Raw genomic sequence first — 24,246 nt, 5'->3', positions numbered from 1 at the left:
AGACACAAGCTGTCTATCTTTAGACACTGTTACTTCTCCTGGAATCATACAGCGAGCATTTCGTGATACCAGCACCTCATTTTCTAATCAGTATTGCTTTCTTCTGAACTGTCCTGTTTAACTATAGATTTAGCATAAACGGTGTTTCCGTGCGCTGCTCTGGTTCGCCAGAAGCAGCTTAGTCATGCTGTACGCCGGCTCCCTTGGCCAATAAAGCGAAATGAGTGCCGCAACCCCAGAGTCGGTCACGACTGGACCTAATGGTCAGGGGTCCCTTTACCCTTTACCTTTACATACAATTAAGAATCTGCTCTGAAAAAATACAACTCAGTTAAATGCATCACAGCTATTTCCTTTTCTCAGATGCAACAGTGAACAATTTTGGTTTGGTAGCCTAGTTTTTTTTAACAAATCATGGTTTGGACAAACCCTGTTCTGCTGAGTATGGAACAGCATGAAACCTTGTAATTGTTTTGCTAACTAGTAGCAGAGTTTTAAAGTGCCTTGTGGCCCATTTGTACAGTAATGGATTATCTGCTTGTTTGTGTCCAAACTGGGCCATGGTGGCATTCTATGCTAAGTCAGTTTGCAAGACCACTCTTTCTTATTATTAGATGGAATTGGAGTGAGGCTCTCCTGGCCTCCTTGGAGCTGATGGTACAATGAAGCTTACATACATCAATGAATGGGCATAGATGGGCATAGAACTGGTGCAACTAGTTCTTGCATGTGTTTTTTTCCCCTTTTAATGTCACAGTACTTCTGCCTGTGAGGGGCTAATGTGATTTATCCTTTAATCTTCCAAACTACATTTACCAGCTGAAATGGAGAAACGTAAATGATTTCCTTTTCAGTTCCATGAATGTAAAAACTTAATATAGAATGTCAGCTTTGCCAGGGAAAAACTACCATTCAACAGGCTTCATTTAGTACCATCCAAAACGCTGCCATTTTCAAAATTGGAATTGGCTGTAAATGTTATAGCTGGAAAAGTGACTAAAAGTATATACTGTTTTAACTGGCTACAGTGTCAAAGGAAAACATCACTGCACAGTGACGACTCTGAGACTTTTCTCGGAACAGTGAGAATGTACACAGAGACACTGGACCATTTTGTCCAGCTCTCTTCTCCTGTCAATCACTTAGTGTTCCGTGTGGGCAAAATGGTTATTTTCAGTAACTTCTCTTGCCCAGTTAGGAGTTGTAGGAAATCCAGTGCTGTATTTTTTTGTGAGATATTGTAAGCTTAAAGGACAACTGCATCAAAATGATAGATGCAGTTTTAACAACTAATGTTCAGGTGACAGTTTTGCATTTTGGGTTTATGGTTTATTTCATTTAATGAAGATCTTAGATTTAGGCTGGAGATATGCAGCTGGCAGCCTGCGGGCTCAGTTTGGTTTTCAGGACCTTTCTGTTTGCCTTCAGCTCCTCTGTTGTGTGCTCAAGGAAGCAAGATTTTAGTGGGAAGATACAAAGGACATTCTAACATTTCTAAATTCTGTGTATTTCTTGGTGAAAGACCACATTCTTCTAGTGAGGGACCACATTATTTGTATGCAAAAGGTCCTAGGCTCACTCTATGGCATCCCCAGGTAGAGAAAATCCTGGAGAGATGCTGGCGGTAGGGTAGGCGATACTGAGCTAAATGCCTTGACTTTGTATAAGATGGCTTCCTATGTTCTATTCTTTATGTGTCTGAGTTAATGTTCTAGATTCCCTTTAGATGCTGGAAGTCTGACCTTTGAGTTAAGAGCAATGCACTTCTTTCGCTCTTGGAAGGGGGCTGGACACTGGGAAGAGTGAAAGAAGAGTTGTATCAAATTGTGCTCATGACAACAGAAATATACTGTAATCACTGTGACTCTTCTTTTGTTTACTGCCTTTTCAATAGCATTTATCTTCTAGAAGTTCCTCAGGAACTTCTGGTGACCATTGACCTGGTCTAAAGCGCAGCAATGCAATACAGTGGTACCTCGGGTTAAGAACTTAATTCGTTCTGGAGGTCTGTTCTTAACCTGAAACTGTTCTTAACCTGAAGCACCACTTTAGCTAATGGGGCCTCCTGCTGCTGCTGTGCCGCTGGCATGCAATTTCTGTTCTCATCCTGAAGCAAAGTTCTTAACCCGAGGTAATATTTCTGGGTTAGCAGAGTCTGTAACCTGAAGCATATATAACCTGAAGCGTATGTAACTTGAGGTACCACTGTAGTAATCAAAAAGCAAAACTGAACAGAGGTTGAAAGGTTAGGTAGTTTTGTCACTTCCATTAAATCAATAGGATTTGTTGAGGCTCTGTGAAGTTTAAGACCCACCAAACCAATTGCCCACCATATTTTCCCATCTATAAGACACCCCCATGTATAGGACACCCCCTATTTGGGGGGAAACAACCATTTGCCAGTCCACCCTTGGCACTGTCCTTGTATAAGACGCCCCCTAATTTTTGACATTATTTTTTAGGTAAAAAACCCTAGTCTTATACACAGAAAAATACTGTTTTTGTGTGTGTGTGTGTGTGTGTGTGTGTAAGTGTAAAATATGTACCAAAAAAACAGCATGTAAAACAGATTTTCAAAAGATTAGTGGATTAAAAACCCCCAACCCAACTCCAGTAACTAGAAACTGGTCATGCTATAAACATGCTAGGAAAAGTAGACCAAAAAGAATTCCTTGATGTCAAAAGCACCATTAAGGCAAGGGTTAATCTACCTGGCCAGTGAGTTCCATAGCATGGCGTGTCACTCAAAAAGTGAACCTGTTTCTCCAAAGAGAATGCAATACTTCCACAAGACTACAGATCTCATCTCTGTTCCTTAAATCATTTCTGTTTGCTCTGCATTAAATCTCTGCTTGTTAGTCCATAGCAGATCCATCAGTGACTTCAGGTGCTGGTTCAGAATCTCACTGTCTTTTTTGAGGTGGGATGGAAGGGAGAGATAGAGTTAGGAGCCATCAGCTTGTTGAACATCATGCGCTGCAGTTCTCTGTGGCTTGCCGTGTGCTGCAATAATCCCCAAAGTCCCATTTTTTGGCGACCAAAGGTCACTGTTGTTTTTGAGCTCCTAATGGACTGCTAAACATGACTGGGAAGTTGTGTATAGCTTGGTAGGTTACAAGTTGTACAGACTTAGTGTTTTGCCTCTTGACTTGCAAATGACCGAATACACAACCACAGACTGTATCAAGAGTATTATATTTGGCCAATAGCAACTTTGCTATTAGACTGTATCAACAGTGTTAAAGTTGCAAATGGCCAAATGTGATACTGTCAATATAGCTTATGATAGCAAAGTTGTCGTCAAACATGGTGCGGTGAAACAGAGTAGCCAAGGAGAATATTTTTCTTTTGCTGGGAAAGGACTTCTTCCCCGCAGGCAAACCAGTCATGCTTTTTGGAAGGTCTGGCAAGTCCTTAATTGATAAGATGGAAATGAAGGGGAATTTTCTGGGTGGATATAGCATTAAATCTGGGCAGAGTCCAATATTTCACCCTGGAAGGCATAGCCATAAAGATTCAGGAGTGTATTTGTAACTGAACACACAAAAACCTAATCAACACGCGCAGTGTCAGCAGCATCAGTTCTGTTGATTTGTACTCTTCCGTTCATCTGCAAATAACAGGCTGAATGGACAAAACCAGGACACGGCAAGATAAATGCTTGACAAACATATGGGAAAGGCAGCATGCTGCTAACACAGCAAGAAGGAATCAAAGTACACTGCAGCACAAGCAAAAAATGGGTTGTAACATGGAAAGAAAGAGAAAAGTGAAATAAATGCAAGGCTTTCAGGAGAATGCTCAGGCTAAAGCATGAAACAGAATTGTTTTAAAGGGCAAAACTAAGAGACCCACATTTAATGTGTCTTGTTTTTACCTTTCAGCTTGGCGTGGGGACACGGGATCAGGACTAGGACCATGATTTGCAGGATTGTTAATGTTACAGTCCTAGCTGAAAATCATATACAGTACCTCTAAGCTGCAGTTTGCCCCAGGAGGGAATGGACATTTTTTGTTAAGAATGTAGCAAAGGGGGAAAGTGCTAACTTTCTCTTTCCATGGTGCAGTCTCCACTGCAGATTTTTTTTTTTAAAAAAAGAAAATGCAAGACACATTAAATTCACTTATTTAATTAAAGCATGTATACATTTAATGTATCTTCTAGTTTAAACCTGATGAAGTTGAAAATAGTTTGGGAGAAATTTTGCTTCCCAAAGTAGGTAAAACCTTTCTTTTATTCCACTGTGGTTAAACAAATTTTGCAGGTTTTTGAAACAATCCTTCAAAACCTGTTTAGCAGATGTAAAAAAAACGTAATGGGTTTATATCTCTTCCCTGTTGAATTCATGATGCCTCATGTCTGGTTGCCTCTCCCAGAGATATCTTATTTATTAGCTTCGAAGTACCTAGAAAAGGTATTTTTTTCAGAGGACTTTTCCTCAGAAGAGAATTAGTCAAAGTACAATAGTTCCAAATTGCTGCCTAAGGAATAAAATTCAACTAAATTCAGGAAGAACAGTTTTCATGACAGTGTCTTAAGTGTCTGAACAGCCCGCTAGGATATTTTAGAAGGTGCTGAACAGTCTTAAAAATGTTGCTGATTATGTGTTAAACCAAAGAGGGTGTGGGAAAGATATATAGTCAGAATTTGGGTTACATACGACTATTTTCTGCTTGGTGGACTAAGCACTTTTACTTCATTTATTTCAGCTCATCTTCATTCCACAAGGGAGATGGGAAATCCACACCCTCAGGATCTAGGAGGCACCAAAAGAGATGCCATAACCACTGGCATTGTGATAAGCTTTTAGCTCTCCTATCTCCCATGTTTTCATGCAGTAGAGGGCAGACTTTCCAGGAGGAGAGCCTTAACATTCGGCCTGTATTAGTAGCATGAGTACATCAGTGCAGCACACTTGGTTTGCTCAAAGCTATTGCTTGATCGGTAGGGATTCAAATCGAAAAGAAGTAATGTGTTAGACTGGAGACAGACGTAGCTTTTAAATAAAGTTTAAAATGATTTCGGAGAGGTATTTCTCCCTCTGGTACAGTACACAACGTTTTCCTTCTCACCTGAAACAGATTTTTAAGGCTTTTTTTAAAACAATGCAAAAACCTGTTTAGTAGAGTTGCAAGCGAGGCATGCATATGCCACAAAAAGCCACTGTTCCTTCAGATCCAGCCCAAGAACATTAGCTCCCTGAGGCAAAGGATAAGGTTTTGCCTGACTCTCCCACAGACAGAATAGGACCAGAGTGACAGCTGAATCTTGGTTTGACCCTGGCAATTATTTATTTATTTATCAAAGTATTTATATACCAATATTGCATGTGAAATATCAAGGTTGTGTACAATGAGATATATACCAATAAATTAAAATGTGAAGTACCATAAAAATGCTATGGAATAATCATTCAGATGACTTGGCTAATCTTATCAGAATTTAAACTCAACAGGCCTGTTGCCGTAAAACATTCTCTGAGACGCTCATGAAAATTAACAGTCAGTTGAATTGCTCCTGGAGAAAAATTCCATAGGGATGTGTCTAAATCCTTCACCATTCCTGAGGGGAACAGGCTAGCTTTGCGGGGAGGTATAGAGGTGACATGCTTAGGAGATTCATGGAGAATGTGGGTCCAGTTGCCACCCCGTGGTATTTGCTGCCCGGAACAGCTGCCTCACCCTGCGTAATGGTAAAGTCAGCCCCTCTCTATCTACGGTCTTGTTAAGAAGTGTGTTTTCTGTTACTTGTGAAATCCCCTTTGCTAGCTGCTCACCAATGCTGCTTCTGTCTCCTTCCATAGGATGTGCCTTAAATATGTGGGATGTGACTGCAAGTTAGCAACATGCTCCTGTGAATTGTTTGCTGATGAACCCAGATTTATTTATTTACTTTTGGTCTCTGTACTGAGACAAAACATCTTGCAAACTGCACATGGGAGAACAGGCTCACTGAAGGTGGTAAAAATTTCTTTTTTTAAAAAAAATTTGAACAGTGAATGGAAAGGAATGTAATGTAAATCTTTGATGTCTGCCAGGGTAATATCGGCTTTTCACATAGCTTGGATGAAAGTTTCAGGGATTTTTTTAAATTTTATTTTTAAAAAGGCAGTCTGCTCTTTCCCCCTCTTCATCCATAATTCTTGACAGGCTGAATTATCTATAAATAACACATGTAGACAAGATTATTTAGTTAAAAACACATACCTCCAGAATTTGTCAGCTAAAGTATGATTAGTTAAAGGTTATACTACCTTGTCATAACACCAACAGTACATGGTGAAAAAAATGCATGCTGCAATTTCTTGTCTTTAATATGTGCCTCTTAAGAAGCAGATTTTCCAGCCTACAGGTGATATTCAATGCAAGTCACACTCAGCCTTGCAGTGGGATTACTCTGGGTAGGACTAACATTGCTGTAAACATTATATGAGTGTTCAATGGTTAACTGAGAAGGCAAATGAGTTCGTGAGCTCCGTTAATATGGCAGCTGCAAATGGAGGCTTTGTTTTGCAAGGAGAAATCTGGTGCAAATTCAATAATTATTAATTATTACGCTTGGTTTTTTTTTTTTAAAAATAACCTGCCGTTTAGAACAGCGCTCCCACATGGCATGTGTATGTATGTATTGATGTGATTTAAATTAAACTATTAAAGTATTTTGAATGTGCCTTTATCACAGAGCAGGTTACAGTAACCCCTCCCCCCCAAAAGAAACCCCCAACAACCAGAAACTACAGTTTCAGTTCAAGGGCACAGACCAGCAAGGGAAAAACACCCAAGGGCAGTTTGAAGCAAGGCTAGTAAGGGATGTGGCCTAGATGAATTTGGTCCTTGGACCAAATTTGCTTGCCCACCCCTGATGTAGAAAGATGGGCTATGGGGGGGGCAACCAAATTGTAGCAGATGGTGGGGGGTAGGGCTGAGGAGCATTCTTGCCTGCAGCTTCCTCCTTCGCCCCCACTATTCTGCAAGATTTTATCTGTGAAACTTTGACATCTCAGCCAAGTGAAAAATGCATGGGTGAAGGGCTTGTGGCTTATAAGGGTTGTGGATACAGGGTGAGGATTTAGATCAGGGGTAGGCAAACTAAGGCCCAGGATCCAGCCCAATCACCCTCTAAATCCAGCCCATGGATGGTCTGGGAATCAGCGTGTTTTTACATGAGTAGAATATGTCCTTTTATTTAAAACACATCTCTGGGTTATTTGTGGGGCCTGCCTGGTGTTTCTACATGAGCAGAATGTGTGCTTTTGTTTAAAATGCCTCTCTGGGTTATCTGTGGGGCATAGGAATTCACTCATTTTTTTCCCTTCAAAATATAGTCCAGCCCCCCGCAAGGTCTGAGGGACAGTGGACCGGCCCCCTGCTGAAAAAGTTTGCTGACCCCTGATTTAGCACCTCATTTCCATTTTTTTTAAGTTTAGAATTGGTGATGCTTCTGAGTCCTATCTACATTATATTCTGCCTCTGTACCTAAACACTTGCTATTTCAGGAAGAGACACATATCTGTGTATTTCTTATAGTCTAGAATTGAATAACGCATTTGGCAATTGTAGCTGTTAGTGGAAGAGACACAAACTGGTGTCTGAAATGGAGGGGATTGTGTTGAAATGTTTCGCAGCTGTTAACAGCTAATTTACCAGGGTTCTGACTTCTAAGCCTAGACACCACATTTGCCACCTACCTTGCTTCACCTTCTATCAAAATATTCCATTTTTTGGCATGGACGTTAACCTGGATTAGTGTTGTAAAATATTATACTACCCTCTAATGATGAAATGTTGTAAACGGTCAAAATATTATGTGTTAATTAGTATTAAAAACAGAGGCAGTGGGAAAAAATCCAACGGAAGGTGTCAAAATGAGAAATGAAATCCATATGTTAATCACTTTAAGGGTGATAGATTTGAGTGTGTGCTTTGGAATGCAGAGTTCTTGCTTCAGCTAGCTGCGTTTGACTGTATTTTGTTTGTGTGTTTAGTAGGTTATTTTAGATGTGTTGTTTCTGTAAAATGCAAAACAGGAAAAGTGAAATGTAGTACAGTGGTACCTCGGGTTAAGTACTTAATTCGTTCCGGAGGTCTGTTCTTAACCTGAAACTGTTCTTAACCTGAAGCACCACTTTAGCTAATGGGGCCTCCTGCTGTCGCTGCACCGCCGGAGCACGATTTCTGTTCTCATCCTGAAGCAAAGTTCTTAACCTGAAGCACGATTTCTGGGTTAGCGGAGTCTGTAACCTGAAGCGTATGTAACCTGAAGAGTATGTAACCCAAGGTACCACTGTACTTGGGAGGTTATTTCTGCTGTATGTGTGTGTCTACATAACATAATCTGTTGAGTTGAGCAGTTAATGTATATAACAACCAGCCATTGTGGGCATACACCACACCTCATGGAGAATGTGCACATAATCTGTCTCTGAAGAGGGAATTGCGCACATTTCCCAGTGTACAATCTCCCAACAGGTCTTGGGGAATGTGAATACATTGATAGGATTTTGTGCATTAACCGGACATTTTCCACACTCTCAGGGTGTGCTGGTGGGAGGGAACACAAGAAGCTGTATAAAATTAGATTGTTGCCTGCTGAATTGCCAACCTCTGAAATAGAGTTAGGAAAATAAAGGCATATATGCTGGAGAATATGCATATTGATGAGTATTTTATTCAGAAATCCGAAATCAGCTCTTCTAGGTGTAAACAGAAATAAGAGAAGTTGATATTCAGCTTGTTGTTAGCCTCTTAATTGGTACAAGACTATGTCTTGGCTAATATGGAAAAATAAAATCCTCCATCGTTAATTGAATGAATAAGAAAAACATTGGAAATTGCATTGTTAATCAACATGATATATCAACTAAGAGCCAAAAATAACTCACAAAGTCAAGTTTATAGATAGATGGGTTTTATTTCATCTATCCATCCATCTATCTTCTTAGCCCCCCATATTTATTATATACTTTCTTTACTTTATTTCCCCCCTTATTATCCTTGTGCATATGTTATGAACTTATTTTTAGATTATTATTTTTTACAATACTGAATTGGTGCACCTGCAGAGCTGTTCTAACAAACATTCATGTAACATAACTATATGCATGTTAATGGCACAGTATGTTTTTAACATTAAAATGCCTACCAGGCTGTATTTATGTATGCAGCTCTTGAGCATCTGCAACACTTGTGTCTGCTGTTGATTCGATTGTTATAATTTTATAATTCATTATTTTGATACTAATTTAAGGTTTGTGGAAATCACTTGAGTCTTTACTACGAAGAATAAGAAAACATCATGATATGAATGCATAATTTTTACTTGTGACTGTTATGATAACTTTATTTCTTTAACTTCTCAGATAGCTTCTGAAACAATGGTGGTCCATTTCATTTGTCACTTAACATGATCTCCTGTGTCTTAATATATAAATTCATTCACATGCTTTCCATTATTTCTATCCATTTACTTATTTCCAGAGGGGTAGGCATGTTGAGTCTGTTGCAGCAAATAACAGAGAGTCTTACAGCACCTTTGAATAACAAATTATTATAGCATAAGCTTTTATAGACTGGAATCCACTTCATCAGATTTTTGTGTGTGTGTGTCTCATCTTCATGGATAACTATGGATTTCATTTTGTCAACCTCTATTTGGAAGCTAATTTGCCAGTTTATCAGACTGCATTGTAAGTCACACTCTGGAGATCATCATTATCTTTGGCTGCACAATGAAGGCTGTTCATCAGACTGAAGCATGGTTTTGTTTCCCTTTCTTCCTCCCCCAGTGCCAGCATCATGCCCGCCTCCTAATAGTAATCTAAACAATAACAGAAATTAGATATAAATTGAGATAGGTCTGTTTTGGCTGTATCATGTGAGGCAATAGGTGGAGGCCCAATTCACTGAACATCCCCTCCAAACAAAACAATCTACTCCACGTAGACAAGATGTAGAGATCTGAGGATAAAAGACTGCAATTACATGCAGGCCATTACCATGCATCCCTCCTGGGGAGGCGATTGTGGTTGCCTTGCTTTTCCTTGGTTGTTCTGCTGCTGCCCTGTTGCCCTGTGCTAATCAAAGCTCTGAGCCATAAGCCAAGAACAAACCTTAGCTAAACCTAATGGTCATAGCTGTCAACTTACAGATTTGAAAATAAGGGACCAGCAGCCTTGAAAATAAGGGATCAGCAGCCAAAATAAGGGATTTTCAGAGCACAGGTATGTTCAACTTCTGAGCCCCTCCGAGCCAAAGACAGAAAGCCCAGCCAGCAGCCAAACGAAACCTCAAGCGATTGTTCCCACAACGCAGCAACCCAGCAAAGGGGATGCAGCAAGGAAAACCACTGTCACCTCTCCGCTGGGAAGCACTGAGCAAAGGCGAGTCCCCAGGCAATGCGGCCAATTAGATCGGCACAAGGCATGCAAGCTCCACCCCCCAGTCGTTCTTAGACTCCTTATTGGGTGAGCAATGCAGTCAAGCCACACAGTTGGAGCCTCCCTCCTCCCTGGCTGGCAGGCAGGGAGGGAGAGGAGCTGCTTCCTTTGAAACCCAGGAAATTTAAGGAACATCATCATTAAGGGACAGCAGCGGGACATGGCGCTGGGATAAGGGACTTTCCTGCCAAATAAGGGGCGGTTGACAGCTATGCTCATGGTTAGCCTGTAGGGAGATAAACCATGAGCCTGGTTTCAGATGACATGCTAAGCTGGGCGTGGTTTAGCTCAGCACAGCAGCAGAAATCCTGGAGAAGAGCTAAGTGACACTTATCAGCAGGAGTGTGTGTGTTGCCCCTAAGGGCTCATCTGCTTGCCCCACTGCTTCCCCCCCCCCTGAAAATCTGTGGTTTACCATTGAATCGGAGCAAATGGGCATTGGGTTTTTTGTGGATTGCTGTTTGTTCCAATTCAGCAGTTAAGAACATGCTTCCTAGGGGAAGGTTGCAGGGCAAATGCAAAACCACTTGTACCCATGCCTAGAAAGCACAGGACAAACAGAAGTGTGGACAAGCCCTAAGCTATGGTTTAGCTTAGCATGGCATGCAAACCAGGCTGCTACCTGAGCATCCAGCAGAACTTGTAGACCAGAATGGACAATGATTTTCTATAGGTGCATACTGTGGTGGGATGTGTGTACGCTCTATGATAAAACTGGCTTGCTAGGCTTCTTCCCATGATATGGCAGTTCTTTATGTGGAAGGATTTTGTTTCATATGGAGGGGAATCCAATTATGTGATCCACCAGATGTGCAGTTTGAGATGGGACAGTCCAGATATGAGTTTGCATCCTGAGTGAGAAGAAGGCCATAACCAGCTTTGCAGATTAGAGGGAGCCTGAGCTGATGAAGTGTATCTGCCTGTGCAGAGATCAAGGGCAGGGTCATGGCTCAGTGATGGAACATCTGCTTTGCTTGCAGAAGATCCCAGGTTCAATCCCTGGTAGGGCTGGGAGAGACGCCTACCTGAAATCCTAGAGAGCCACGGACAGTGTAGACAATACTGACCTCAGTGGTCCAATGGATTGAGTCAATATAAGGCAGCTTCCTATGCTCCATGTTCTGGTGCCTATACAACATGTAGGTGCATAGGCTCTATCTATATGGTTTGGTATCCTGCATTTTCAGGATACCTAACTGTGCAGAGAGAGCATGTGTACACCTTGTAAGTGAAACACATTCGAATGAAAGTGCTGGGGTCAACGGGAAGGCCAGCAGACATGACTCTTTCCCATCTGTGCATCAGTGGTTTTAATAACTTCCTACCTTCAGACATAATTTTTCACATTGTTTGGCATGCCAAGAAACCCTACCCATTGTAGAAGACCATAAGAAACATGTGAGGCTTCTTCTCCTGTGTCTAGGATGCCTGACCCACTGCTGGTTGACCACCTCCTCTCTGCAAACGTAAGGGTTTGTTTTGAAAACTTGGGAAGTAGGGAGTTGCAGGAGAGGGGAGACAGGCATTCTTTTTGCAATGTTTCGGTCACTCAGCAACTTAAAGCAAGTTTGCTAGACATATGAAGGAAATATCATTGGAAATGTTTTGCTTCTTTTCAAGCCAGTTAATTAAGGCTGTAATCCTAATGCCATTTACTAGGGAGTAAGCCGCATTGAATTCAGTCAGGCTTATTTCTGGGTAGACATGGTTTGGATTGAGTTCTATGTCATGTTTAAACCATAATGTATAAAAAGAGAAGGTTTTCTTGAAAGCATGACAATATGAAATAACAACAACAACAAAAACTGTTAGCATATAATTATGTTCAGAAAGCATTCACTCCCCCCCCCCCGGGGTTTAATTTTCATTGTGAACAAATAGAGAAGGAATTACACTTTGTTTTTAGAAATTTATCTCCCCACCATATGTCACTGTCTGTATGAAGGCTCTAGTTTTATGTCTAAGAGTCTAGTACATTTTTAGTAAATAAGTTTCAGCAATACAGTAGTGCATTCTTGATTGATTTTGATGTGACAACCACTAAACAAATTTTTGTTTCAATATTCTGCTTTCTAAGATATGCCAAGTCTAAGAAGCTTTCAAAAAGTAAAGATGTTACAGCAGTGAGATCAATTCGGATGCATGTATAAAATCTGCTAAATGTGGCAGAATGAAGTCTTCAAAATACCCATGAAAATATTATTCTTGTTCAATTTCAGTGCAATTTGATATGCCTCAATCTTTGATTTATTAAAAAAAGAAAGTTCCACACAGTATGAAATGAATAATTGCGAGTATATCATCTCTCTTTGGGCATATTTCTAGTTGTAATTTCACAAAATGTATTAGTAACAGCATAAAGAATTGATAAAAGACTCGTTTGCAAGTACTCTGCAAAGCTTGCAGCTGAATTCTTGGATGCGTTGGAATTATACTAAGCAGAGATAACCTCTATAATATATTCTGTAAGGGCTAGAATTTTCAAAATGTGAGATGTGTTTAGGAACATTCAAGCAGACCATTATCATTTTGTTCTTTGCTAGCATTTAACTTGCCTCGTGTTGGAAGAGTTCACATTTTATTTTATCCTAGTAGCTACCAAGTTGCTTTTAGTTTTCTGGGCCTAATTTTTGATACATTATTATTATTATTATTAATGTAGTATGTGTATATACACAGGTGACTCCCTATTTATGTGGGGGTTATGTTCCCAGATACTGCCATATATGTTAAATCACATATACTGGGGAAAACCATCTAAAAAGTCAGGTCGGCGGTTCGAATCCCCGCGACGGGGTGAGCTCCCATCGCCCGGTCCCAGCTCCTGCCCACCTAGCAGTTCAAAAGCACGTCAAAGTACAAGTAGAGAAATAGGTACTGTTCCGGCAGGAAGGTAAATGGCAATTCCGTGTGCTGCTCTGGTTTCAGCAGAAGCGGCTTAGTCAAGGCCAGCCACATGACCCGGAAAAACTGTCTGTGGACAAACGTTGGCTCCCTCGGCCAGTGAGATGAGCACCACAACCCCAGAGTCACCCACGACTGCACCTAACAGTCAGAGGTACCTAACCCCCCCCCAAAAAAAACCCTCTGGAAACCTTTAAAAAACTCTTTTAAAAATCAGCAGCACTTACCAGACTGGCATGAATGGTGGCTCTCAGTCTTCCTCATTGGTGGAGGACGATGTGGAAACAATGACAAGGGGGTAGACTGGGACTCCAAAGTGCTTGGCTGTGGGTCAGATTGCAATTGCAAAGGCTCCTGGGATTGCTAGCCGTTTTACCAACTCACACATTTTTTTTCAGCTTTTGTACTCTTTTGGGGCCGTTTTCCCCCTTTCCGCACCTTTCTGCAGTTTAAATAAAAATTATTAATTTCCTGGCATCATGTGTATATGTGGTTGCATGTGAGTCAAACATGTCTAAGTGGGAGTCACCTGTACCACATTTTTCCAGAAGTGACCTCCAAGCAGTTTAAATAAAATAAACAAATAACTTGTATAATTGCAAATCACGGAACACAATTAAGATAATAGTAAAACGCCGTCAGTCTCAAGGTCATGGGTCAAAAACAGTCTAACCATAGCCAACAAAAACAAGAAAAATCAAGTAAATTTCCACTGAGCAGTAAGCTCCCAAGAAACATGTGGCCATCCATGCTTCAGGGTGTTCCATAATTCGGGCAGCGCTACAGTTCTAGAAGTGTTTGGTTCTTCACCTCCTCCATCTCCATCCTCATCCTGCCTGAACTGACACTCCGCTAATGTTCTCTCCATCTTGTGTTCTGATTGCTTACCCTTGGATGAGAGTAGGGCTGGATTTAGGTTTGATGAGGCCCTAAGCTACTGAAGGTAATGGGGTCCTTTATATGTCCAGCTGTCCTTTGTCAACAACAGACTGCCACTGTTTTTTGTGTTGAATATATGCTATATGGTAATTTATGGACCTAATAGGTGTCCAAAGCCATTTGCACATAACAAAATATGTATTTTGTTAAAGTAATTTTTGAACTGAAATACAATTAAGAAGAAGTATATATAGAAATGAGCAAACCAGTGATATTTTAGGAAACAGGCAAGCAGGTGGGGCCCATTATTTACATCACAGGAGCCTACACAACACAAAACACTGTTGCTATATGTAGGTTTTATTTTATTTGTTTTTTATCTTATATTTTGGAAATGTACATCCAGTTATTTTTTCTTTAAATTTTTTTGGGGCCCCCAAGAGAGTGGGGCCCTAAGCTATAGCTTGTTTAGTTTATACATAAATCCGGCACTGGATGAGAGCCCTTTGGCTTGCACCCTTCAGATTGCCCCAAGGGCTTGTCCTTTTGCAAGTTACCAGCTTTTATATATTGCATGCATCCGTGTGAGAGAAGAATTAAATATGGACAGGTTCTTTGTAAGTCTCTTCAACCCAACCACTAACATCAGAGAGATGTAGAGCTTTCCAAATTTCACCCCTCAGTTTCACTATCATAGTTTTTTCACATCTCTAGGATGGTGTTACAATTAGCGTGGCAGCTTCTCCAGCTCTGAAGTCAATGTGGACCTCTTGTAATTTCTTCAATGGGGTTTGTGGATCAGGGTTCTATTGTCTCATTCCACAAGATTATTATTATTATTCCATTCATATACTCCCCTTTATCCAAAGATCCCAGGATGATTAAAGATAGCTTTCACAAGTATGGATAATATGTTTCACATGATTTTTTTTATTTTATTAATAGGTTGAAATCACAGAGTTGCATCAACTTGGGTGAGCTTATAGAAAACCAAACTACAGTTGCTGTCATTTGATCTCTTTGTGTCAAATGTTCATCTCTCCATCAACAACAATGAGTTCAACAACACAACCAGGTCAGTCTCTCTTCGTTTAACCTCCTGCTGATGTACAGGATCAATATTTGTCCCTTGTTGACAAAGAAGAAGGAAGCGGCACACAAACATACAAACAGAACATATTTTTTCCGTGTATATGAATAACCCAAGTTTCACATCTTGTTAATCTGTATTTTCTCATCTATAACATTTTCTTGTGACCTATTTATCAGTCAGTGCAGAGAAGTCCGATTGGATTAACCAATCCACATGTTAAATTGGCATACAATACACCTGTGATAACATGAGGTATATACTGCTTGATTTTTGTGAATGTGTGAACCCACATGGAAAGTTACAATTCATTTACTTCTCTCTATGGAAATAAACACTGCAATATCAAAGATGCTTAGGTCTGACTTTCTTACTGAGATGATATTAAAATTAAAGTACTCCCAAAACATTCTGGAAGCTGAAATTCAGTACATACTATCATTACAAAAAACCCTCTACTAGTAAACAATTAAAATTTTTTGTCGCTTTGCCTTGAAAATCAGGACATGGAGGTCTGCTTCTTAACAGCATCTAACACCTTAGCACTGAGTAATCTAAAGCATAAGAAACATTGATGTACTGGAGTTCCTCTGCTCTTTGGCAAGCTTGAAACAACCTCAGGTGGCCATGTAGGAAGAAGTGGGGAAAAGAACACAAGTTTTAAAGTGTGGGAAAGCAAGCAAACCTGTTGGGTTTTCTCTGTCACAGCTTTAGCAATCCCCATTGTGGACAGTGGAGAATTCCAGTAGTTGCCAAAAATGCATACTTATTTGTAGAATGCAAGCTTTATTTACTAGTATGGAATATGCCTGCTCACCTGTTAGAAGAAATGGTCTATACCTCTCAATTCAGGAGTGGGGAAGCTGTGTCTCTCCAGGTGTTGGACAACAGCTCTGCTTGTCCCTGTCCATTGGCCATGCTGTTTGGGAAAATCAAAGTCCAGCAACATCTAGAAGGGCAGTGGTTCCCAATCCTTGCTTTAATGTGTGCATGTTTTCACAATGTGGTGTTGATAAAATAATTTTTTTAAGGTTTGTCTATTTAAGCGAACAGTTGGAATCTAGAAGTCAGCAAAGAAAGTGTAATATTTTAATATCAGTTTAAGAACAAATAGCAAGAGAAGTGTAATTGAAGTTTTTGCTTCACCTCCGTTTGTTTAATTTAGGAACGTTCTGCAGCTGAGGTTTGCCAGAGTAATCTTCTTGCCAAACACATTGTGCTGCAATTGCTTATATAATTATGTTTAGAAAAAGAACAGCAAAGAATAATCGGAGTTCCAAACTTTGCATATTTACCTCCACATTATTCTCCTGCAGTAAGCTTGGGAGAGGAAAGGAATTTGTGGTAGTTACAAAATAGTTGGGGAGCATTAAAAGCATACACACTGGTTCATGTGATCTGGGACTGTATGAAATAAAAGAAACCTGAATGTTTATGGGTCTAGCTGACCTATTTTCCTCTAAGTTCCCGAGGAGCCTTGCAAGCTGTTTGGTTTATGAATTTGTGTAGGTGTTGTTAAAATATCAATAATTACCTGCAATTTCATGATGTTAAATTTCAGTCACATTTCCAAAACCTAAGGATTAGGCTGTCCTTTCAGAGAAGGAGACCACAACCATCTCACTTCTATATTCTTAACCTGGGGCTGAAGAGGGAAAAAAGAAAGAGGGAGAGTTTTAGAGTATGAGTGGTGTGTGTGTGTGTGTGTGTGTGTGTGAGAGAGAGAGAGAGAGAGAGAGAGAGAGAGAGAGAGAGAGAGAGAGAGAGAGAGAGAGGAAGGAAGGAAGGAAGGAAGGAAGGAAGGAAGGAAGGAAGGAAGGAAGGAAGGAAGGAAGGAAGGAAGGAAGGAAGGAAGGGACAACTGCATCTTGTTCCTGTTATAGAACCTTTCATGTGAACAAATTCCACATTACTCTTCTGAAAGCTTTTAGTATGTCTGCAATCATGTTTGTCAACTCAAATGAATTCTGCGAAGATCTCCATGTTGCTGCTTTATGCAGCATATTGGCTGGAAGTGGGGTGAATAAAAAAGCAAATTGTCTCTTCAGCTAGATGTGCACATGAAGTTCCTGAAATGTGGGCCACAGCTGTAGCACAGCAGCCTGCTGCAATGTACCAAACAAAGATTTTACAGGGAGCAGGATGTCAGAGCTAGGGAGTTTCGAGAAATGGAGAAAAGCAGCATAGGAGATGAAGCAAATAAATCAACACACCCACACTCACACTGTTTTGTGTGTGGCTTCAGGATAGGAGGGCCTGCAGAAAAGGGTAAATTGAAATAGTGAGAGCAATTAAATTGTGGGCCACAATGCCAAGGGAGTGCTGGGTGGCAAACAGTGGTTGAATGTGATCTGTTGATGTGAACTAACTAAATATTCAGTCTGCTTTCCTTAGGAAGATACTGGGCTTGCCACCTATTGTAGGGAATTCATTAGGAAGTGTGTATTCAATCACCTGAATATAAAGCTTGGGCTGATGCCCTGAAACAGTGGCTAAGTTTGCATATTTCTGCAGCTCCTGCCAGTTATATCTCCTTATTGCCCTCAGACAGTTAGTCAATTGATGACAGAGATGGAGAAGGAGGCATTTTGTTTGGGCAATTACAGGTTAAAGTTTTGGACAATTATGAGTTAAACAGGACTCAACTCCTTGTTGTTCAAAGATTAATGATTTAGATATACAGTATGTGAGAACTGCCGCTAACAAGTCCTGTCCCCATTACTCCTTAATAACCCTATAAATTATGGAATCCGCTCAGCTTCATTCCCATATATACTAACTGTCTCTGAGAACAGGAGAGAACTTATCCTTGCTCATTTTAATGTGCTGCTTTCTGCACGGTTGAGTGGATGATTTAAGAAGGCCATGGTTAATGAATGGTTGTATTTGTGTAGGGCTGGAGCAATATAATCTGCTGATCATGTTCTTCTTCACCATAATGTGCAGAATGCATGTATAGAAAGGTTGGTTCTCCCAGTGTTAAGAACTCTTCTAGGAAGATCTCCTAAAAAGTTGGTTAAGGGAAGTTGTCTCTTATGTTACTAAGAGGGTTAATTAATTCTGACTTCAATGCAGATAAGTTGAAATTCTATGCTGGCTTCTTGAGAGAGAGAAATAAGTATATTTGTATGTATCTGTTTTTAACTGTTTAAACCAGCTTTATGTTTCATTTGGGTATCTAATTTGATGAGTATCTGTAATAAGCTGTGCATTCATGGATGCATGAACTCAGGCCTGGGAGTAGAATGTGGCCTCCAGGTATCCCCATCCAGCCCCCTTCACTCCAGGAAAACACTTCTCTTTGGCCCTGCTCCAAACACTCTCCTTGAGTGCTTTTGCTTGGCTAGAATATGTCCTTGAATGGTGACTGACAATGCCTCTCGTTGGTCTGGATGGCGGATGTGTGGGTATAGAACTCTTTGGCTTATGCACAGCTAAAATGGTAGCCTGCTGTGACCAGTTGTTGGAAGAAGGCCAGGGCCTTCTGCTCCTGCTTGTGGGACTCCTGAAGGTGATGTCTGGCCACTATGGGAAGCTGCACTGGATGGATATTCCGTTTAATCCAGCAGGCCTTTAATCTAGCAAGAAGTGATGGCAGTTCTAAACCAAGGGTAGCCAATGTCATGGTGCCCTCCAGTTCTTGTGCTCCCATCAGCTCCAGCTGACATGGCCAACCATCAGGGATGTTGTGTGATGTGGAATCCAGCAACAATTTGGGGGACACTACGTTGGCTGCTACTGCTTTAAACTCAAACAATAAGAAGTGATATGAAACATCGCTTGAGCAGTACTAACATTGGTGCTTGGAGCTTCTGCTTATAACCGTGTTCTTTTAAACTGATGAAGAGTGCATGCTCGTTGCCTGTAAAATTATCTTTTTTAGAAGATGCAGATTCAATCTGCATGAAGTGTGGTTTAACTTCTGTTAATTCCACCTGCAGGTATATGGCTTTTTATAGCAAGGAATGGAGGCTATTAGATCTTACTCAGTTCGGATTCTTAATAAAGCATGAATATATTGAAACAACCTCTTTGCTTATAGACGCTGAGCATTCCATGTCTGTTCCAGCAATGAGGGACATCCTGGAAAGTTACTATGAATAGACACATTAAACTGTTCAGGGGAAATACCTTTCTTTCAGGTGTAATAAAAAAAAAGGTTGGCATGCTTAGACTGCCAAGAGGCTGAGAAAAGGATGAACTTATATTCTTCACATTTTCAGGCCTCTCATTATTGTAGCCTCTGAGTTCACTGCAATATTTGGTGTAATCATCTTTGTAAACACTCTGGGGATCTAGAGCACAGGGAAAGCAATTGACTCTGCTGACGTCACTCAGGGTTCTGCGGTAGCAGACTGAAGTTCTGATGTGGGTCTTCCCATTTTTTATTGCGCTAATCCAATCGTTTCTTGGAGCTCAATCAGGCACTCCCCAACCCCCCAAAAAGAATGGTATAGAAGCTCTAGAAACACACTATCAGTGAAAACATTGCTATCCATCAAAAGCCTGGGGAAAATATATATATTTACCTGGCACTATAAATACATCAGTGAAGGTACCAAGCAGACCTTAGTGGAGAGTGTGTTCCACAGATGGGGAGCCACAACTGAAAAGGCTCCCATCCCTTGTCATCCCCCTCCAAGCGTCCCTCTAGCAAGGGACCCAGAGAATGTTCTCAAATAAAGTTCTGGGGACCAGGCTTGAGACTTTCCAGAATATATTGGGGTCGTTAGCTGTAAACTGCTTTGTAGATTTAAACCAGCACTTTGAGTTGGTCTCAGAAGTATACAGGCAGCCTCTTTAGTTATTACAGAATTGCTTTAAATGATCTATTCACCTTTTAACTTGCCAACAGTTGAGCAACCGCATTCTCTGCTAACTGGAGGTTTTGAAACAGTTTTTGAAGGCAGTCCTATGTAAAGCAGATATTAACAGTTAGGGAGACATAAGGGGGGAGTGTAAACTGTTGTGTGAATGCAGCCTCACTTAGGTCTATTAGTTTCAGTGGGTCTACTCTTGAGCAAAACTTAGCTGGCTGCAATCCTGTGTTAAGACGGAAAATCAGTGCTTACACAGTGTTGGAAGCAAATAAATGTTAAGAAGTAGAGCAAGATAATATTTTCAGGTACGGTATTTAGTATTTGTATTGCCATACAATACTTCAGTATCTTTATATATAAAAAAGAGTCTCTCTCTCTCTTGGATGTTAATGCAAGCAAGTTATATACACTGGTTGATTAAGTGGAAAGAGTGGTGTTTGCTTCAATGAAACTATTTCATATTTCAAAAGAACTGGGAAGTGTGGGAAGTATTTCTTTCTGGCCCACTTGATAGAAGGTATAATTATTTTATGTAGCCGTCTTTGAACACAGATGAACATTCAGTTGTGCCTTTTTAAATGTATTTTTCTTTCACACTGAGAGGTGCAAGCACATATCTGCTTTCCCCTTTCAGACTTTTCACGGAAAGTATCAAAAGCAGCAAGTTACTTGCGTATCCACCCCTGACTGACGCTTCTATCCATAGCTATTGGAAGCAAAAACATCTTGAGAGAACTGTTGTCTTTCAAAGAGCTACATTTGAGCAACTTCCATACCGTTCAGTGGTGCACAATAGGATGGGTTCGTTTTATTCTTCCTTATTTATTTTCTGAAGTAGCAAAACTTCCACAGATTTCAGTGGTTGCAGCCAACCTTAGCAAACTGACAGTTTGAAAGAGTGAGTCTCAAATGAAGCAAAAGGTATGTCTGTTACTCAGATGATCTCGAAGGACACTGCTTGAGTATTTTTTCTGTGCACCATTAAATAAGTGTTTCCTTCGATTGCATGATGCAACAAACAGGCCTCCTGTGTAGTAACATTTACTTACAACAACACCAGAACCGATTTAATTGAACACAGCTCTGTGAGCCTTTAGGGACTAGGCCTTGTCTAAATGAATGGCTAATTCCTGCAGCTATAAAGCAAATGCCAAATCCCACTGGGAGGAGGTAAATGCTTGTGTTTTGTTGTTTGCTTTGCTTGTTCTAAACTATGCTATCATTAAGGAAATGTTTACATCCTGTTTCTGTTACATGTTCTTAACCATTCGGTGTGCATAAGATGTAAGGATCAAAATAAGTTGTTTTTTTAAATGCAATAAATAAAGCTCTGTTTGCTTTTGGAAGGGTGGATTATGAGGCATTGTTTGTAATGGTTTCAGAAAGCATTTCACATTTGCCTTTTTGAAAATGAATCAATAGGTTCAAGTCCTCAGGTGGATTTGCATAGGTGGAAATGCTTGGGAACAAAGGATGCTTGGAGGTATATTTTTCTTATGCCTATTCATCAGCCAGGATCTAGCATTCACTAGTTAATTCATAGTTTTTATTCATCTTTGTTACCAGCAGATACGTAATATGTCGGTTTGTGGTAATGCCACAATTTACCAGGCACACACATACAACCATTTCTCCCTGAATGTCAGCAGAGGCTGTGAAGAAATGTTGGTGATAGTGAAAAGATCACTTCAGGTATCTTCAGAGAATTATCTTCCATGCAGTGAAACTAACCAATATTTTTTTTCATAAAGAAATAATGAGGGTACTCATACTGAAAGTGTGTGGTGCATATATTCATTAATCAGGTATGTGTAGGGGAAAGTGCTCTCTAATCCTTCCTAAACAATACCAAGAAAGCAAAATGGCTTTTCTTTATGCAGCAGGTTCTGAACCCACCCAGCTTTCAAAATTGGCCAGTGAGGCAGAACTTGATAAAAGAGTTGACCTATGGGACCAAAAAGGTTTCTCACCTCGATAATTAACATGTTGGGAAATATTAAGAGTTTTTATTTTAATTTGTTTTGCAAATGATCTCAATATTTATGGGAGGGGGCAGAGTCTGAGGGCCTCTCTGCATTTGCTCTTTATTGTGGTGTAGTTGCCTTTTGATCCAATGTTTTAGGCGCGAATTTGTCGTTGATTGTCTGCACCTGTCACATGTGACAGCTATTACAGAGACTGTGTGAGGTTTGCCTTTCCACACTAATGGAGGATTGTTCCCAAATTGATAAAACTTCTAGGACTGTAGTCACACCCCTTACGTATCCTCATTTTCTTCCAGCCAGTGAATTTTGGAGTAATAAGCATGTACACAACTTTTTTGTGTTTTTTTGTGGGGGGGGATGCCTAGTTTTATAGAGTTTGAATGTTGTGGGAATAGCAGATTTGTAACAGGAACTATGTGTTTGCCTGAGGTATGACAAACTTGGTTATAAAAAAATTCCTGTGGCTAATGATTGTTTTCATGGGCAGTACTTTGACGCAGTACCATCGGCTCCGTCTGCTATACTCAACTCCCATCAGCCCCAGCTATCATGGCCAATGGACAGGGACATGAAACTTAGGAAAAATGCCCAGCAGTTTTTGTCGCGTTAACTTGTGGTCAGACACATGTTTTGACTTGTTGAAGTTGAAGTGCCAGTTGGGTAAGTGTTACAGAGACTTGCTTCTATTGCTCTCTATATCCTTCATTGTCTTGTGTCCCATTCCTTTATTATTATTATTTAACGTATCTCATAGGCCACATTCACACCATACCTTTAAAACACTGATACCACTGTAAACAGTCATGGCTTCCGCCAAAGAATTATTCCATTGTTATTATAAAGACCATTATTAGTTTTAGTAAGAACAACAAGCCCCTTGCTATGATGTACGAACTAAAAGAACAGGACAACAGATAAATTTCTGCTGTGTGGTGCATTATATCTAGTGGAAAAGAAGAAAAATGTAAAAATAAGCACTTCATAAAGTTTTATCTATTGTATGCATAACCTCTCCACATTTTTGTCTAGAGGGCAAGGAGCAGACAGTGTAGTCATACACAGGCTGGAGGTGAAATGTCAGGTTGGTTGGCTGGATAGATGAGAGGAAGTCAGGTGACCCAGGTGAGGGCTGATAACAGGTAAGTTGACACAAGGGGAAGCAAGGCAGGTAGATAGGTGAGGAAAGGAAAGTCTGTGTGTGTTTTGTTGCTTGCTAGAGTAGCCAAGAAAGAAGGGCCTCATCAGTGTGTCTCCAATGTCATTTCTCTGACTCACCTATCCAAATGGCAACTAGCTTCACCTAGTGGTGGGGATGGTGTTGGGTTTAGGGAAAAGCAGGTTCACATATTGTATTTATGTCTTTTCTTCCATGGAGCTAGAAGCCATTAAGGGTGAGGACACTGCATAGTTGGAAATGGTAAAGGATTCTGGTGCTGTTCTTTTGATCAAATCAGCTGTGCAGCGGGGCTGCTATGAAGTGCAAAAACAATCTGATCCTGTATTTCAAATTCTACATCATGCTCACGGATATGTGCAACAGGAGGGATGAACTCAGCATGGGCTTTGTGGTTGTCTGGATAGTAGCTGATTTAGTGTCAGTGATGAGGAACCAGCCGCCCTCCTATTAGTCTCAATGGAGACTCGATGCAGCCTGTATCCAACTCATTGACTTGAGCCACATAGATCCTCCATACAACTTTTCTGTTTAATTTTAAGTTTTTATAAATATGAAATCAAAAGTTCAATCAAGAAAAAAACATAATGCAACCTGTTTATTGAGCATTAATCCTGATTTGATTTGCACAAGGCATATATTATATTTGGTCTTTATTGAGCATTCACTCTGATTTGTTTACAGGAAGGGTATTCACCAACAAGCATTCATCCCAATTTTCTTGTGGGGTGTTTATGCATCTTCCTGTTAATCAGCCATTCATTTCACACTTTTCAACACATTTCTCCATCACTTTCCTAACTGCAAAAAAGGCAGTTTCTTTTTAAAGTGGATTTATACAGAGCACTTCCATCTACTTTAATTATGTAAGCCTTAATTCTGTGGCTTGAATCCCTTCTGCAAAATACTGACTGTCTGGAGAGGGGCCCTAGGTGAGCCACTGATTGTTATATTGCTT

At 40.4% G+C, this 24,246-nt stretch overlaps 1 protein-coding gene and 1 long non-coding RNA gene across 2 annotated transcripts in view; one reads left to right on the top strand and one right to left on the bottom strand.

Moving 5' to 3' along the window:
* Window positions 1-24,246, top strand: part of HDAC9 (histone deacetylase 9) — a 427,895-nt gene that overhangs the window by 12,969 nt on the left and 390,680 nt on the right. The window contains exon 2 of the mRNA XM_081883158.1: window positions 15,165-15,294. Coding sequence (XP_081739284.1) covers window positions 15,249-15,294 — 46 coding nt within the window. The 5' untranslated portion in view covers window positions 15,165-15,248. The remainder of the gene's footprint in view (window positions 1-15,164; window positions 15,295-24,246) is intronic.
* LOC309353896 overlaps window positions 1-24,246 on the bottom strand; it is a 356,834-nt gene that overhangs the window by 214,106 nt on the left and 118,482 nt on the right. The gene's annotated exons all lie outside the window — the stretch shown is intronic.

Source organism: Podarcis melisellensis (genome assembly GCF_964234715.1).
Source record: "Podarcis melisellensis genome assembly, chromosome: 12".
Lineage (NCBI taxonomy): Eukaryota > Metazoa > Chordata > Lepidosauria > Squamata > Lacertidae > Podarcis > Podarcis melisellensis.
Note: the sequence above shows the minus strand (reverse complement) of the source record. Positions and strands in the feature narration are given on the sequence as shown.